General features: G+C 39.1%; 1 protein-coding gene across 1 annotated transcript in view; it reads right to left on the bottom strand.

The window, feature by feature from the left end:
• Positions 1–16,665, bottom strand: part of LOC143148374 (uncharacterized) — a 39,978-nt gene extending 23,313 nt beyond the window's left edge. Inside the window, exons 1-3 of the mRNA XM_076314668.1 lie at positions 16,477–16,665; positions 15,748–15,939; positions 13,614–13,740 (exon numbers count right to left, since the gene is read on the bottom strand). Coding sequence (XP_076170783.1) covers positions 13,614–13,740; positions 15,748–15,934 — 314 coding nt within the window. The 5' untranslated portion in view covers positions 15,935–15,939; positions 16,477–16,665. The remainder of the gene's footprint in view (positions 1–13,613; positions 13,741–15,747; positions 15,940–16,476) is intronic.
• Positions 16,666–17,938: the final 1,273 nt, after the last annotated feature.

The raw sequence follows: 17,938 nt of genomic DNA, 5'->3' as shown, positions 1-17,938 counted from the left end.
AATATTTTCGTTCATTCCGTGGAATTGAATCGAGACAACGCAGACTATCGAAAATATGCTTAATTAGCCATTAATTTTTAATTACTACGAGTGGAAGACATATAAATTACTGATTTTCCGACGAAGTGAAGTCAACAAATATTACCGATCTGCATATTACGAAGATTACAGAGGAAAAGAATAATTAAGAAAAAGAACATAAGATTACAATTCTTTGCAAGAACGTTTCTATTAGCGTGATTTTATAAAAATGATAAACTGCACCGTTTCGAATAACTTCTCTAGTTAGAGCCAAAAAGCAAACCACAGCTTTTATATTATTTACGGTATCGTGGTTTTGAACAGGTTCGTCGCGATTATATTGTACGAGTACAGTCGATTAATTTTTACTACTGACGTTGTTGGTGCGAACTTGATAAAAGTTAATAATAACTTTTGTTAAAACGTAACACGAGAGTGCACTTACGACATCGGATAGAAGCTTCTGGATATTATTTACATTATTTAACGAACGATTAATTCTTGAGACAGTCATGCATAGTTAGTAGAAAATCAATTGGTCGCTCAAGATCGCTGAAAGAACTTTCTCGTGATATCGTTTCGCTACTCCGTTGCCCAATCTCTCGTTTCCTTGTTCAAACCTACGATCACGTGTTCTCTGTCTCACCTTCCCCCCAACAAAAGAAAGACAAGCTGACGCGACGTAAAAATAAGAATCGTGTCCGGGGTAATTGGCGATTGTGGAAGTGGCCTTGAGCGACCAATTGACTTTGTTACGACTCGACGAAGAGTAAGTAGAAAACGGAATAATAGGTCCATTCCGAAGTCATTCCTAACTATCTCTGCAGGCACTTCTGGCGCATACATTTTTCATCACTTCCGGCGTTTGTAGCCATTATACCGTCTATAAAATTTCGCTCGATAAAGCCACAAACCCTTAGACGACCGAGACATTCGTGTTCCCTGATGAAGAAAGTTCATCAGCAACTCGTACAAACACGGCCAAAATATGGTCTTTGTTCGTATCTCCAATCGTGATCCAAATCTCGATAAATGACCCGTCGAATCTCGACCGTAGCACTCTTTAAAACATTTTCGATGAAACTTTTAAACACGATGCACGTTACGTCGTTCATGAACACGGGGATCCTCGATTTTCTCGCAAGTATTCGTTCTTCTCGTCCTCAATATACAGGAATCTAGAACTGTTCGATGTAGAGGTCCCTCGAGTGTTTGGTTCCTTGCAAACTTTTTTTCCAGATACAGCGTACCTATTATGCATTGCTGGAAAGATGATTAGGGATGGTAAGAAGGATACCTCGTTGACTCCACCTAATCTCTACCTTTTACTCTCCCGTAACTCCCATTATCGCACTGCTTGGGTCCCATTGTTTCGTTTCGTCTCGATGTGACTCATTCTCCCTTTTTGTCAGACGACGCGATTGGTAGTACATGAAACCATTTCGGTCAATAATACACTGTGATTAAAAACACGCGTGTGTACAAGTGTGGTTAACGCATTACGACAAGTCGTAGCTGTGTTCCTTTCGTTTATCAACTTCTCAACAATGCAAGATACTACGCAAAAATCGTAAGTTACCAACGAATCAAATTAGTCGTTCCAGTTTGAATAACACGAATTTTCGTTATTGGCTAAGGCGATCGTATAGGCGAGTCCATTGCCCGGTATAGTCACGAAGAAGTATTTACTTATGCCGTGATGTTCACGTGGAAGTTTTTATTAAAAATCAAAATCAGTTCTTACGTGCAAGCTTGTATTAAAAATTAAAATCAGTTCTTACACGAAAGCTTATATCAAAATTGAAATCTGTCGGAAAGAAAACTTTCAAAAGATAACAAATCGAACAATTCGATAACAGTTGTCTACGGTCGATCGTACAACCCCACCCGATGACACAATTTACCGAATGTTCTTGCTGAACAAATTGTAAAGTCACTTGGGAATTTATAACAAAAAAAGACGGTCAATCGTAGCATTTATTTCATTATCAACCAGTGGTTACACGTATTAATATTATTAGTCGTGCGGTGGGTACAGACAGAGGGAACGGGGGACCCTTCAATCCCTTACGCCAGACTGCTCGTTTTTTTTCCAACTGTGAATAGTACATAGCTCTCTGGTGGAGTTAGGACAAGGCGCACATCTTTATTTTCGCTCTTTCTCCTTTATCCCCGATTTGTTCCGCTCCAAATACTTTAAAACCGACTCGAGAACCTAGTAGGTAAGAGTAGGAGCAATAACCCAAACAACAACAAACGTCTACCGGGGAGATCGATGTATTTCTCGAAACGTTACATCGGACAAGTTTCGTAACACGAATTCAAGCCTGGTTCAGTTGGAAGTATAGTGCAGCTATAGTTTGAATACAGAATACGTTAAACCGACTGTATAAACGACATAAAGGTTTCTGACGAATCTTGCGAGTGACAATGAAGAAAAGTAGCACGCACGTAGATTGCAAAATTCAATCCTTCCTAACACAATATATCTTCATTTCGTTAAGTTGAAACAAAGAGGGGTCAGCACGGAGACGACGAAGTTTGTTCGCTAAAGCTCGCTATCTCAAACAATCTTTTTCATACAAGGCGGGTAGTGTACCTTCGCAGAAGCTTTTCGAGACAATCGAATAAGGAAAGCGAAATTACGTTAGTGTCAATTCGCGTATTTCTACCGAAATAATTTATGTGCGACGAAGGAGGTGATAATTTCAACAATGTTTTGCTACGCGAATGTAATTAGAAATCGCTAAGAATCATCGGAACGTGTCAGTGTAGTTTATACTAAAACCAAGCTCCCTATAAAATATTGCATATTTTTTGTTCGTTTTCACCCATCCACTCGTTCTTGAACGAAGTCCGCGTCGGATCTGTATTAGGTTTAAATGAAATTCGAGTCTTTCAGCGTATTCGTAACCGCGTTCCATTTTTCCACGATTGTTAAACAGCCGCAAATATTAATTCTATAACGTCGAAGAGATATCGGGGCATGAATCAAAAACCGGTGGCCCCGTTTCCGCGTAAAACATCGACTGGCGAGAATCTACGATTTATTGTTCCGAGATACGAGCACGCGGTAGCGTATTTTATTGTTTCGATTCGAACGTTGTTACGTTTTCGTTACAACTCGATGAAAAGTGCTCGTTGCCCGCGATAGACGGTGGAAAAGTTTCGTCGAGAACCGAAACACGTTTCCGTGAACAGAGAGGGGTCATTTGCCGCATTTCCTGTCCCACCATTGTGCCCACGGAAATTCTTCCTCGTAATATTCTCCATGGGAATTCTGATTACTTTCGTTTACAGGATACGAATCAGTCGGCCGGTAACGTTGAACAAGAGGAACGAGAGCCACACAGAGAGAGATCTACCGCGTCTTCCTGAAATTTCGATAGCAACGCGCACGTACAACTCCGCCATTTGTTTCTCGGCTCCGTTACGGAGGGAACAGATCGATGGTTTCGCGCGATTTGTCTCCGAGTTCGCTATTACGTCCAGATAAGAAACACGACCGGTGGATAACGCGAGCTCTCTGATGTTTTTCGAATGCAGAACCGATATAAAAGTGACCCGGGAAGGTATTTGGTTCTTGGACGAATTTCTCGTCCGTCTGCAAAGAAATTTGATAATTCCACCTATCGTAGAACCGATCGAGCTCGCACGTGGCGCGAGCACTAATGACGAAAACGTTTACCACGTTCAAGTTGCGCGATAACTTTTTGTTATTTAAACTCAACGACCAAAGCTACATTCTACCGCGGTGCTCGAAAAATGTATCAGAGTTTTTACGATGTTTCGCTATTCGTAACTTTTCGATCTCTAGACTTGTTCTTAGTTAAAACGAGTCACGAAAAATAGGGTCCCGAAACTCATTTATTTACCATTGTATCGAAAATCTCCTCGAGACGAAGTTTCACCGTTCGAAGGGATGCGTTACACTGGTCAGAAGGGAATTTCTTCGAAGTTATTTTTTTATACGATTTCAAGATCGTCAGTGGTTTTTTCAAACTGAAATCGTGCATTTTTTACTATGGTACACAGTGGCCGAAATTAATATAAATTAATTTGACGTGCCTACACCTGTAGCACAATTCGAAGAATTGATCGAGAAGCTGGTCCAAACGGAGCGTATCGTTGCTTTCTGTTCTTCGGATTTCTCTGCTTTCATTTTTTTGGACGCGGTCGCGACGTTAGGCGTCGAAACGAACGTTGTGCTCGAGATTCTTCACGCGTGCATTGCGCGATCAACTGTTCCTGGAATCGTTTGTACGGTCGCACGCGTGTTGCATTGAATTTCGGGCTTAGGAGTTTCAGATCGGGCAGTACCGTCCGAAGAAAGAAGAGGCTGGTATGCCGAAGAGCTCTAGACAAAATGTCTCAAGAGAGGGCTGCAACAAATGGCACTCCAACCTTCGACTCTCCATCCAAAGATGGAGAGTCATTCCTGTTACTACTAGCTTGTTCAATAAGTTTTGTCGTTCGATAAAACTTATCGAACAGTATAGTACTAGGTTGCTCAATAGGTCTTGTCGTTTCATAGAACTTACTGAATAGTATTACATTGAACAGTACTGTTCGATAAGTTTTATCGAACGAGAAAACTTATCGAACAATCTATTACTTTGTCACTGTACTTGCCTGTAGCTTATATATTTAGTAGTTAGTTATGGTGGTGGTTAGTTTGTAGTAGTATTCCTGTTACTACTAGCTTGTTGAATAAGTTTTGTCGTTCGATAAAACTTATCGAACAGTATAGTATTAGGTTGCTCAATAGGTCTTGTCGTTTCATAGAACTTATTGAACAACCTATTACTTTGTCACTGTACTTGCCTGTAGCTTATATATTTAGTAGTTAGTTATGGTGGTGGTTAGTTTGTAATAGTATTCCTGTTACTACTAGCTTGTTCAATAAGTTTTGTCGTTCGAGAAAACTTATCGAACAACCTATTACTTTGTCACTGTACTTGCCTGTAGCTTATATATTTAGTAGTTAGTTATGGTGGTGGATAGTTTGTTTATTGGTCGGTGCATATACGTTTTACGTACTCATTTACTGATGTTGGGCAATTCGTGGTGTGAATTAGTGTTACGAATGAGTATTGATCGCGTTTCAACATAGCGTCGCGAATGAGTACTGATTGCGTTTCAAAGTTGTGCAGTGAACGAGAATTGATCGCGTTTCAGGGTAGCGTTGCGAATGAGTACTGATTGCGTTTCAAAGTTGCGCAGCGAATGAGTACCGATCGCGTTTTAAATTAGTGTCGCGATTTTTCCGAATGCCGTAAGTGTCGTCACTGGCGACACTTTCGGAGTGACGTGTCACGTTTGTCGTGGCATTCACTGTTTTGGTGAAACTGAAAGTTACGTTGCCCCGGCGCGTCGATCGGTATCACGCGCCAGGATATATGACCTCGATGTCATCGAATCAACCCAGATTTGATTTTCAGCGACATTTTCAAAGTGACATTTCCATTCTTGCGCGCAATACGGTGTCACTGGCGCGATATCGTTTCAGCAGTACATATTATATTGTTTGTTTGTGAAATTGCACACTGACAGTGATGGGAACAATTTTATTGAAATATTAAACGCGGCGGTGCCGAACCAACGAGTGATTTATTCGTGACACTCATTCGATCGAAAGGTTACATTTTTCTCTCGAAAAAATGTTATTCGAAATTTGTACCTTGGTAACAATTTGTCGTATTACTGGCGTACCGAAACGTACAGTCATTTCTGAACGACCAGGAGAGAGAGGTATAAATAATTAAACAAAATAGTTACAACGGTAAGTTCACCAGGCTAATGGCTTGCTAATTGCAGTGAAACGACTGTTAGTTTTCCAGACCATACGAGATTTCCGCAAGTGGCAAATCGGTCCTATACCCGAGAACCAGTTTTAGTTGCGAACAATCGCTATGTACAAACTGATGTCTGTTTACGATAGGAATACCTGGTTTCCTGCTACCGCGTAACAACTGGCTAGGACTCCTCTTGTATCACCTAGTGGAAAGAGAGCCTTCATGGTCGGTTCCCGCCAGTGCAGCCAGCCAGATAAGCTAAATCCAAGTTGAAGACAGTTAGACGAGTCGACTTTGACTACCAAGCATTGCACGGCTGAATGAGAGAAATAAAGGGTATTCTCATTACCATCTCCCGCGTCCACGTCGCGCCCCTAATTAAGAAATACAATGGAAACATTACTAGTGTAATCTATTGTTTGCAACAGGATGTACCCGTCACTTTCCCCAATTTACCGCACGTTGAAAGGCATTAAAGGTTGACCCGCCTAACTGTCTTATCCCTCTCCTTTGGCTTGAAATTTAGCTTATCTGCCTGGCTACACTGGTTCCCGCATGGTTCCCTCTCTGCTACTCTTGCGCGAACCAATGGCACGAAAGCTGAGTCAGAGCGATAGCAGGGAACCAGGTATCTTGGTCCGTGAGAAGAAAGCCAACGAATGTTTAGATCTCCACTCTAGTTTAAAGTCTACCAGCTTCCTTACCACCACTTGCATTGTCACTATTGGCCGTTATCGATCTGCGTCGTTGTTCTTGGCCAATAGCTACAGGGAAGACGGTATACCGTAAACTAGAGTGGGGATATAAGCACTCGTTGGCCTTCTTCTCGCGAGCGGACAGTACGTATTCCAACAACTTATGAAATATAGCAATCGTTGCCATTTACGATCCCATCCTTTCGATCAATCCGTGACATTCCTTACCTACGCTAAAATGAATTGTTCAGAGATCGTATACCAACGAATAAAATTAGTCAAGATCTCCAATTGGAAGCATTTTCGTTATTGGTTAAGACGATTATTACCGATACAAGTCTATCGCGCGTTAAACGTCGCGAAGGGGATCGTATCGAAACAGAGCGAGACGAAACGATAACGAGCAACGACTGGAACGCATTGGCGTAGACATAGACTCGGAATATTAGCACATTACTTACCGAAAGGTAGTACATGGGCTTAATATCGCCATCATTTGTCGTTCAGAAACCTACAAATCGATGTTTCGTTGACTTCGGTTGTCCATCGGTGAACTATGCGGTAAATTAATCGTCTTTTTCCTAAATCGAAGAGAGAAAAATGATTAAACGTGTTCGTACTTGTACTGAGAATAATGTTTTACTTGTTTCTCTAAAGTCGTTATAACAATTTTCACCCTTAAAAACGAACCCTTACGATAGAAACGAGTTGTCTTTGAATTATTTGTCAGAGCATTTTATGCAAATAACTTCCTCCAAAACGCAAAGGATCGATAAAATTTGATCGCTCTAGGCCGTCCACACACCGTGTTGAAAAGCAAACGGAAAAGAATCACATTGTCATGATTTTTACACGACTCCAATGCTAATGCGAATCTAATAGACCCTGACACTTTCCTTCGTACACGAAATATCGCGTTTTTGGTCGTTTAGCCTCCAGGTTTATGACTCGATGGCGCTCGTAAGGTTCAAGAGTTAACGTTCCAACACTTCGTCGTTTACTTCAGCGTGAGCTTGTAAAGCCATCCGGGAGTCCTTGATTCTTCAATTTTCACAACATTCTCACAAACGTTTACCTCAATTTATCATTTGCAACGCGACAAAATTAAATTGTCCGATGATATTCCACAAGCAATGTCTACAATATTTCTGTATGACAGGCAATTGTTCTCATATTTCTTCTGCTCCAAGACAAATTTAACAAATACAAATATTCGGTGCAAAATTTAACAAATACAAATATTTGGTGAAAAATCTAACAAATACAAATATTTCAGTTATGGTTACATCATTTTTTCTTACACAGACACCATCGTATCGAAGAAACAAAGATTGAACTAATACTTTACATATATCCACGTGTACCTATATGTATACCTAATATATACCTATGTTAAAAGTTTTTTTAAATGTATGTAAACATATTGTAAAAATTTCAATGTCTTCGTTCCACTGGCTATCTATTATTAATAGTCATCGTCGTTGGTAATATGTCGTCAGAGACGTAACGCGACCAGAATGCAACGTATGCACGTTATTGGCAAAACATTCGGAGGCGCACTCTCGGTAATACTCTGTACGTGCATAATCCTTTCCATAGGATTAGACGTTTATGACAAGAATCTACAATCAATATTAATACGAGTCCCCCTAACATTGCTCGGGCAGACCAATTGATCCCTTAGAATGCGGTTTTGCGAGTTACGTGGATTCGAGAATGCGTTTAGTGAAGTTGTAACATGTATCGTGACATCGGGATATTAATAGCCCCATGGTACTCCAAGTACCTTAGTATTGAACGTTTTAACGCAAATTGGGAGTTTCGTGGCCGTAACCTGAAACACGTGCAGGAGCAAACGTTTGCCTCAGACGCTGTAAATCGTTACACGAAACGAAACGATAGCATTGTCTCACCGCATACTCTCTTCATTTTCTTATACAATACGTCTTGTAAAATTGATGGTTGAAATTTTGAGTAGTGTACTTGTAACTAGAAGGAAAGTGTTGGTAAACGTGGATCTAAATTACAATACCACAGTTGTCCTTTTTGATACAAAACGCTGTGTCGATTATGCTTACCAAATCGTTGGACTTAAAATCAATAGATCGTTATTCGAAAGACAAAAACGTAATCTCGTTTTGTATTATTTGTATTGCTCGATACTATTCTCGTTCTTTCGATGAAGTATTCTTTTTCATTTTATTTCGTAGAATATTATCTTTCATTCCTGGAGAAGAGTATACCACGTGACCGAAACGTAGCATAAGATGTATTTAAAAAACTTAATAACGTGCTCGATGTCAACGTCATTCCTCCGATGGAATATTTTTTCTGATTTTATATTACAGATTCGAATGTCTCGAATCTTACAAAGATGCCTATCACCGATTCGAAACATCGTAAACGTTGTGTGTTTAAAAAGTAACGTTACACTTTCTTCGTCGCAACAATGAAAAACTTATTTCCATTTTGGTTGTCAACGTAGAACGGAAAGAGCAAGAAGAAAATCACGCGTTTAATTCCCTGGCGCGTTTTAATTCCCTGCCAACATCGCGACACTCGCGTCTCAATTACTTTTTCGCACTTATCGTATTATTCTCCGCGGTTTTCACTAATTGGCGGCAATTTGCGAGAACGCGCGCAGAGTAATATTGTATATTTCGCTTCAGACTCTACGACGAAGGGACGCGAATCGTCGAGCGAAAAAGGGACGAAGAGAAACGAACGTTGAAGGCGTGCGACCATTTTATCGATAGCATCTGGTTCTCCTAACCGTTTCCCGACAAGTAATGTTATAAATTCGCGATACGTGGTCGAATGGCGTCGAGATGCAAATTGGCCGGTGGCGTCCTCCCAAGGTAGAAAATACGGAAATTGGGCGCATTCGCGGATGGAACTCGGCTAGCTTTAAATTAGTCCTCTCGTTAATTAAGAAGTTTCAAATGGACTCGTTCGGGCGCGAGGGGATCCGTTGGTGTCGTTGGAAGGGAGGGACTCGCGAATAAGACCGGAAGATGTTGTTAATTATACGCGTTTTATAATTAAGCGATTTGCGAGCCAACTGGGATGCGAAAACGAAACGACGCTCGGCGAAGGGATAAACGATTCTTCGGGCGTTGCGTGAAACGGCAACAAGACGCTTTCATAATTAGGGAAAAGATACCTCACGGTTGGCCGAATGGCAGGAGGAGAGAGTAAACAATATGGAATTAATTAAAGCGGGAAGAGAATCGGTACGGGCGCAGGTGGCGAAGAGGGCAAGATGTTTGCTCGCTGAGAATATCTCTTTATATTTCTTTTTTTCTCGAACGAATGAAACATTGCATTTTCAGGTTGTCTTTTAATTGGACATTGTTTACGGTTGATTTTCAAGAAAAGAACACGCGATCGATACGTAAAGCGTATTATATTTAGTTTGACCAATTTGTAATTCTCGAGCGGATTTTCGGATACCCCTGAATATTTCCTGATACCTGACAAGCGACGTGTAATAATCCACCGATAGTGCATTAATCACTTCTCTTACGTGATGTAAATAAGCCATCAAATTTCCATAGTAGTTAATTTCCGATTCGTGGGTACTTTGATGCGTACCAGAAACCCCAATCGTCTATGTACGAGTGAGAGATCACAGTGCGGCAGTAACTTCCATTGGACGAAGAGTATTTAATCTTGTCCCGATAAATACTTACTTGATTTAAGAATGATAAATTTAATAGTACAAAAATATCAATGTAACAGCGTAACGTACAAGAATTAAATATCGTACGTACCTACTCGAGATAGACCATTAACGAGACTTATATTTCGAAGAATCGCTAAATCGAATAATTTAAGAAGATCGGTGCATAGCATTGACGTAATCGATTCAAGAATTACAAATTTAATGGAATGAAAAGATTGATTTACTAATGCAATGTACAGAAATTACATATTGTACATACCTACTTAAATTTGTAATTTAATAGAATGAAAAGATTGATTTACTAATGCAATGTACAGAAATTAAATATTGTACATACCTACTCGAGATAGACCATTAACGAGACTTATATTTCGAAGAATCGCTAAATTGAACAATTTAAAAAGATCGGTGCATAGCATTGGCGTAATCGATCCGATTGTACAAAATATCTACTCGAGGTAGACTTTTAACGAAACGTATATTTCGAAGAATTATTAACCAAAGACTAACTGGAAGAGAATTTAAGCTGGAAGTAAACTAATAGCGAGGATAAGTGATCGAACATGGTGCAGCGGTTGAATATCGATGTAGGATTCACTGGCACTCTGCTCGAGTCGAGGAAACGCGATGGATTTTAAGGATTTTGGAAGTAAGGAACGGGGTGATAGGATAAGGCAAAGTTTAAGAGGTTTCGTCGGGGACGCGTAAGCTAGGATGACACAAAGTTCAGAGGATACGGATGACGCGGTGTTTGCAGTCTAGAAGTACATGCACACGGATCAGAATGGACACGTTACACTAAAGAAGACTGTACATGTTCTAGTATTTCGATTTCTCGTTGACCTTACGTCGCGAACAGTCGATGTTTCCGCGCGTATCATCGACGAATCGTCGGGTATCAGCGTTATGACATATCCTATTAAATTGGGTAATGGTTCCCGTCGTTTGAAAAAAAATAAAAAGCCATTTATAACTCTGGAATGATTTCTGCATTAATACGATATCTCGAGTCACTTTTCATCTCCCCAAATTGAGACTTTATTATTTGTTGTTACAATTTGAAGCTTTGTAGACTAAAATTTTAGCATTTGTAGTAAATACGTGGCGATTAGAAATGTGTTAAGCTTGTGTGAACAGCACATGGCTGAGTTTACACTTTTAATAATACAGTTTTGGTTTGTACATTTAATAATACACTTTTTATGATACAGTTGTGTCAAGTTTGCCTTCCGTACAAAATACAATGGACTTTTAACTGTTTAAGTATGTGAAAAGTAGAGATTTGAACTATCCCAATAATATTACCGGTAACATTCGGTGATATTCGTATTCTGTAAACATTCTACTTCATTGTTATCGATAAAGTTATCGTTCCGTGTAATATAATTTTTATCTACCAAATAACAAACTTTACGAACGCTGTCGAAGTTAACAAAGTAAGAGACTCTTTCAATTGGATACAGAGAATTTCATTTGCCAGTTATCGTTGAAAATAAACTAGAAATAAACTAGAAATAAACTAGAACCGTGGTGAATTAACCGAGGTCCAGTTGCTCTAGATTTAACCATTTGGTTTATTACCATCGAAAGTTTTATCGCGTGGAGAATCTTACTCAATTATCATAGAAGATCGAGTTGGTACGCGTGACGACTAGTTCGTGTAATAGTACTATACAACGAACTTGTTAATATTCAGCTTGACTAGTTGCGCATAATTAAGTCGGTGCGGGACGGAAGGCCCTCTGTTTAATGTACAACAGCGTATCGACTTTGTCAATGTAAGGAACAAGTGGAACCGGATTCAACGATGAATAATAACGAATCGTGAAATAAAAATGGTGGAAAATGTGTTACGTTCCGTGTTCGAAAAGAAGAACGGGTTAACGACAGAGTGAACATCGCTCCGTACATTTTTCAGAGATACCCGACGTATTTCGGTCGACGTGTGCTGATATGCAATTGGATTTCTCATTGGATTTTCAACCATTCGAATCGTACGTTCGCTGGTTCACATTCTCGTCGAATCGTCCCCTTTTTGCAAGATTTCGACAGGAAATCTGCCCCTGATTCATGGGGTAATCGAGATTAATGGAAATCAAGATTACTGGCTATATTGAACCGTACGAATCTATGTAAACGCGTGCATCAAATGTTAATTAATCTTATTCCCCGGAAGCTCGAACGCAACAGGGAACTATGGAATTGCGGTGTTAAATGTACAGATAGGTACAGATTCGGTAGATCGGATCGGTTTCGTTAGGTTGATCACTCATATCCGAACGTGAAATCGGAATTACGATGATCCCTTCCCGCGGGGTAAAATGTTATTTCGAACTGTTTACTTTTTAATCGGTTAAGTAAACGATCATAAATAAATGTGATTTAGTCTGTCGAAAAGGGACGGTAATTGATTCGTTTTCGATAACTTTCGCAGTTGATTAATCAAACGGTCGTCAATTCATTAATTCCCGCTAATTAATTATAAACGACTAGTAATCGTATCTTTGTAACTCGTAACCTTTGGTCGGTAATTTGTAATCGTGAAACGACAGATTTAGGAACTGGAAGATAAAATAAAAGGAAAGAAAAATAATGAACGCACGATGTATATAGTAAAACAGTGATTGTTCCACGAGGAATGTTTCACAATAACCATTAATTGTTACGTGTTACTCTGTAAGGGAATTTTTGCTCATATTTCCTGTAAAAATACATACTTTCGTTATTTTTCGTTTGTCAATTGTTTCAAAATTCCTTTCCAATTTCATTTCGTACAGCTCTCTAATAAAAACACAATATGAGAATTAATAGAAACTATTCTTCAATTTTGATTGCTTTATTTTATAGATGTTTATTTAAAAATTTTAAGAAATTGAAGTTTCAAAAGAAAATATTTCAGACAAAAGTTGCGTATACTTTTACCTAGAGTAGAATTCCAAAACGAAAAAAATAGGTTTATGATAGAAAAAGAAACAAAGTGACCTCCAAATGATCTTGAAAACGCTCACGCATTAAAAACTAATAATATTATTCGAATTCCCTCTTGAAATCGTGAAAGATATGTTACAGCTTATTTTTGTTTAATTAGTCGTGTAAAAATTGGTTTATGATAAAAAAAGAAACAAAATGACCTCCAAATGATCTTGAAAACGCTCACGCATTAAAAACTAATAATATTATTCGAATTCCCTCTTGAAATCGTGAAAGATATGTTACAGCTTATTTTTGTTCAATTAGTCGTGTAAGGGATACTTTGTTGTATCGGCTTAAAGGGGACGCTCTGTTTTCAAGGTCAGGACTTTAAGTTAAATAAAAACCTTTCATCGCGAGTCTCTAACGTTCATACGTTATTCTTAAATGACAAATATGCGCAAAAAAATGAGTATCAGAGTTTAAAAGTAATTGCGTTTAACGTACCTGGTGATAAATTCCTTTTGTCGAAGAAAAGCTTTTTTCCAGTGATCTCTCTCGAGTATTGCATTCATTAGTCTCGAGTTTAGCTCTGTTCTCGTTTGTAGAGTTTCGCCGTTAAGTTTTTGTAGCTCTAGAAAAATCAGTTCCGTATTAGTATCCTCGTGTATCATAAAGCGCGATATACCATCAGACTTCAGAACACGGTACGATATTTTTTTTCTTTATCCGAGTCGAACACTGAAAATTCACGACACGGCGCCATTCTAGAGTAAAGAGAGTACAGAAATGTTATCTTTCTATCGGTAACAAGAAATTATTGCGGATAATATTATTATCGTAGTTTAATAGGCGGACCGACACGTATTCTACAAGCTGCTCAAATTTCAAGATGGAAGCTTTATTAATTTTCAAGGTATCGCTTCTGCGAGTTCAAGAGATCGCGATTTGAAGAAAAAACGGGCAAGTCCGATCGGCACTCTTTGTCGCGTATCAGACTTGTAAATGGATGGTTTTTGCGAAAGTATTCGTTCGCTGCGCGAACTTCGTGGCAATTTACACTTCGAGTGGCTCCGAGAATGTTTCTGGATCAAATTTCTAACCGCGTCCCCAGCTTTTCGAAGGAAGTTCTGTTTTCTAAATTTTTCTTTTCCTTTTTTAATCGACCCGAGAAAGTGCCACCTTTTCTCGCGCGCCAAGAGAGAGAGAGAAAGAGAGTCAAAAAGTTCTTGACTTCGAAATTCCGTCGTGGAAGTAACGGCCACGTGCAACTTTGACAATTTTTCTTCCAGCTACGGGAACTGGAGACTCACCGATCGAGCTCGAACTATCCTGGAGGAATAAAGTGCAACGGAACTTATTTAACCGTGTTAGGGATTTCCGCGACAGAGGGCCAAGTAAGTGTATCGAATTTCATAAATTTTTCGAGAGGGAAAAAATTCCATTCTACTCCTCTCTGCGAAAACAGATCTCGTGTCGTTACTCCGGCTGGTAATTCGATCGAGATAATTCCGGTACGTTTCGCGTAAGCGACTAACCTGACTCGATGCAAATTCTCCGTAGCGGTCTATTATTTGTCCAACGCTAACGAAGGGGAAAGAGTGAGCAGATCGGGTAAATAATATTTGTTGTGGATGAAAATGTCTAACGACCTTATATTTTTCGCGGAGATGAACGATACGGAATCTCGTTTCATCGTAATCGCTACTTCGTTGTACCGTACCCTTGCTAATTGTATTCGCGGGAAAAATTGCTCGATTTTACGGTTATTTATTCCTCGCTCTTTATTCTTCGAATTAATTACTTTTAGGATTGAATATTTCGTGCAAACAAGGTACAAAGCACACGTACGAACGAAACAGACCAGAATGTACGATCGAACTTGTTCTCTCGCGGTATGTTGTACGGGATTGAATTTATCGTTTAAAGAACATTACACACGATCGAATATTCCACCTACCTAGACGAACAATACAGATTAGAGTATACGATTAAATTTGTTCCATCGCGGTATATTACGCGAGATTGCGTTTGTTCTATTGTAATGTATATAATACGAAATTAAATTTGTTCTTCAATTTAACGCGTTCTTCGATGTTTCACATTTAAGAATACAGTCGTTTCGAAATAATTTTATATATATTTTATCGACGCGTAACAAAAATTTGTAACAAGTTTCACTTTAACGATCGTGTATTTGCATCGTGGACTATATCGACTGAAATACGGTGTGAATTTTTACAAAACTATATAGAATGTGCGGTGCGTTTGAAACAGGTCGTACCTTTTGTTTCCATTGAAAAAGAAAAATACGTACATAGTGAAGAAAAAAAAGTTGATTGGTATAGCACGGTCTGTCTTCCTGTGAGCTCAGTCTGTTCACGAATGACACCGTACACTTACAAAGGGCGTTGTATTTCGAAACGGAACTATTTTGTTAGATAAATCGATTCTTTTCACCGTTTCCACGTACGAAGGTATCGATAGTGAAACAACACGATCTAATTTACCATTTCGTATATTGTATCGATCGAAGCAAAATCTCGAGCTTCTTTCTCGTTCGTTTGCGGTATAATATTTCGCGCGTTGCAAGAAATACGATCGAAAACGATTCACGAAACGAACCTGGGAAACGATTTACCTTCCCTTTCGTGTTTCATGCGATTGAACTCAGCTTCCCTCCCGAGCTGAAGCTGCAGGTTGATTCCAAAAGCTCGCTCCAGCTGGAAAAACTTTGTCCTCAGCTCGTGCAAATTTCTACGCAATTCGGACGCTTCCGATTCTCTTTTCTCCAGTTGCTCCTCGAGACATCGTTGTTGCGGCACCATCCCTCCTGTAATTACTTTAATTAAGTCCACAATGGACCGGTGCCGGTGACCCGCGAAAACTGTGTTTGCCATTTCAAAAGGGGAACTTTCTCTATTTCCTTCACCGGAAACTGAACGATATCGACGCGTTATATCCATTGGCCGAGACTTTCTAACTCGTTCACGTGCATTGGACTTCGTTTTACGAACTCGCGCAACAACTGTGTTTCTCTCCAAAGCACGAAACTTTTCTCTTTCGATACACAATCGTGAAACGAAGTTTCCCCGACGAGGATCATACGGATGTTATAATTGTTTATTTTTTTTTGTTTAATAAAAATTCTGTACCGCTGACAAATGAACGATTTGCATATTTCTTCGTTTCGTGCAACGATCGATCGGTTGTATTTATCGGAACGATCAATCGTTATAAAAGGAGTAAATTGAAATTGTTGAAAGTCGTCGAAAAAGTGTGTCGATGATTGCAAGATTTACCTTATTATTGTTCTAAGAATTACTAATATAATATTATTATTTCATGGGAATGGTTCAATTGTACGTACCTTCTCGCTAAAGTCGACAAAGTTAATCTCGATTGATAAATTTCTATTCAACGATAATGTCGATGAATCTGCACACGGATATTATTTTACGCGCTAGTTGAATTCACATTGTCCGATTTGTCGATATCGAGTCAATATCATTTGTCGACTGATCCGATAAAAGTGTAACTTGATTATTTCGTTCGTCGCTCAAACGGTCGGTGATATTAGTAGCGCTTTGTTACAATAATGAATGTATCCCGACGAGATAGGTATTTCAACAAACCGATCGTTTCATATTTACGCGATTATCGTAGTCGTTACCTAACGAATTGAGAGTAACCGCAAATGTTTGACGTAATCGTTGTCCGAACGAATCAACGACTCTTGATTTTCCGATTGAATTGACACGATGGCCTTAGGTTCGTTCGGTTATATACGTCGATGGAGGCTCGGTTTCATCTCGAAGTTGGGCGCAAGCAGTCGACCAGGCCAATCGACGTGGGTAATCGATTAGAAAGAAGCACGAGTTCGATGGTCAACGTTTAGCCTGAACAGGACCCTTCTGATCGAGTGCTCGTAATTTCGCGCCAATTACACGTCTTGTTTGATTTTGCATGAACGATTATCGTCGTTTCCTTTTTACAAGGAAATGAATCGTGTAAGCATTAGTAATTGGGTAATGCTCGTTCGATAATTAAAAAGCAGCCGATGATCCAGTTTCGTTTTTTTTTTCTTTCTTTTCTTTCTTTTTATTTGCTCTCGGTCCAAGTGGAAATTGCAATGGTTCGATACTAACGGAAAGCTGTTGAATAAATACGATTATTTTATGAGTTGTAGATTTTTCTAACGCCAGATGGAAACGTTAGTCACTCGTGGTGCTTGTATAAAATTTCGTCGTATCGATAAATCGCTCGTGAAAGTTTTTATTCGCATAAAAATTGGGGAGCTCGAATACGATAAAGACACATTTTATTTCGTCTTTAATGACGATCGTTTTTCGATCGATTTCGAAATATTTCATCTCCTTTGATCAATTAAAAATTCAGACACTGAAACTAACGACATCTCTATCTCGATGTTACGTATGCAATAGTAGCTGTTTTCTGAAATATTGAATTAAAATGTCCGTTGTTCGAGTAAGTACTTTAAAACGTTGATTTTCAAAGAAATTTTTAAGTTGTCTCAACTACGGAATAAATACTACCACAAATTTTGTCGAAACAACAATCTACGTGAATACCGAACGAAAGATAAACGAATCGAAATTACGATCTAAATTATAAAACGAAATGAAATTTCACCTCGAACGAATACAACTTTACTAGCGATAATTGTTCAAAGGTTCCGAATGAACCTACGCTATTTCTATAATTTTTCCAATCTCTGTGCCTGATATAAATTTTAATCGAAGAATATTACCCATTTTGCTCCAACTTATTTTAACGACTGATAAAACAAAACAACGTAAACGAGTGACAGA

The sequence above is a fragment of the Ptiloglossa arizonensis genome, chromosome 6, assembly GCF_051014685.1.
Source record: "Ptiloglossa arizonensis isolate GNS036 chromosome 6, iyPtiAriz1_principal, whole genome shotgun sequence".
In the NCBI taxonomy this organism is placed as follows: domain Eukaryota; kingdom Metazoa; phylum Arthropoda; class Insecta; order Hymenoptera; family Colletidae; genus Ptiloglossa; species Ptiloglossa arizonensis.
The sequence above is the reverse complement of the archived record's forward strand: the minus strand, read 5'-3'. Positions and strand labels throughout refer to the sequence as shown.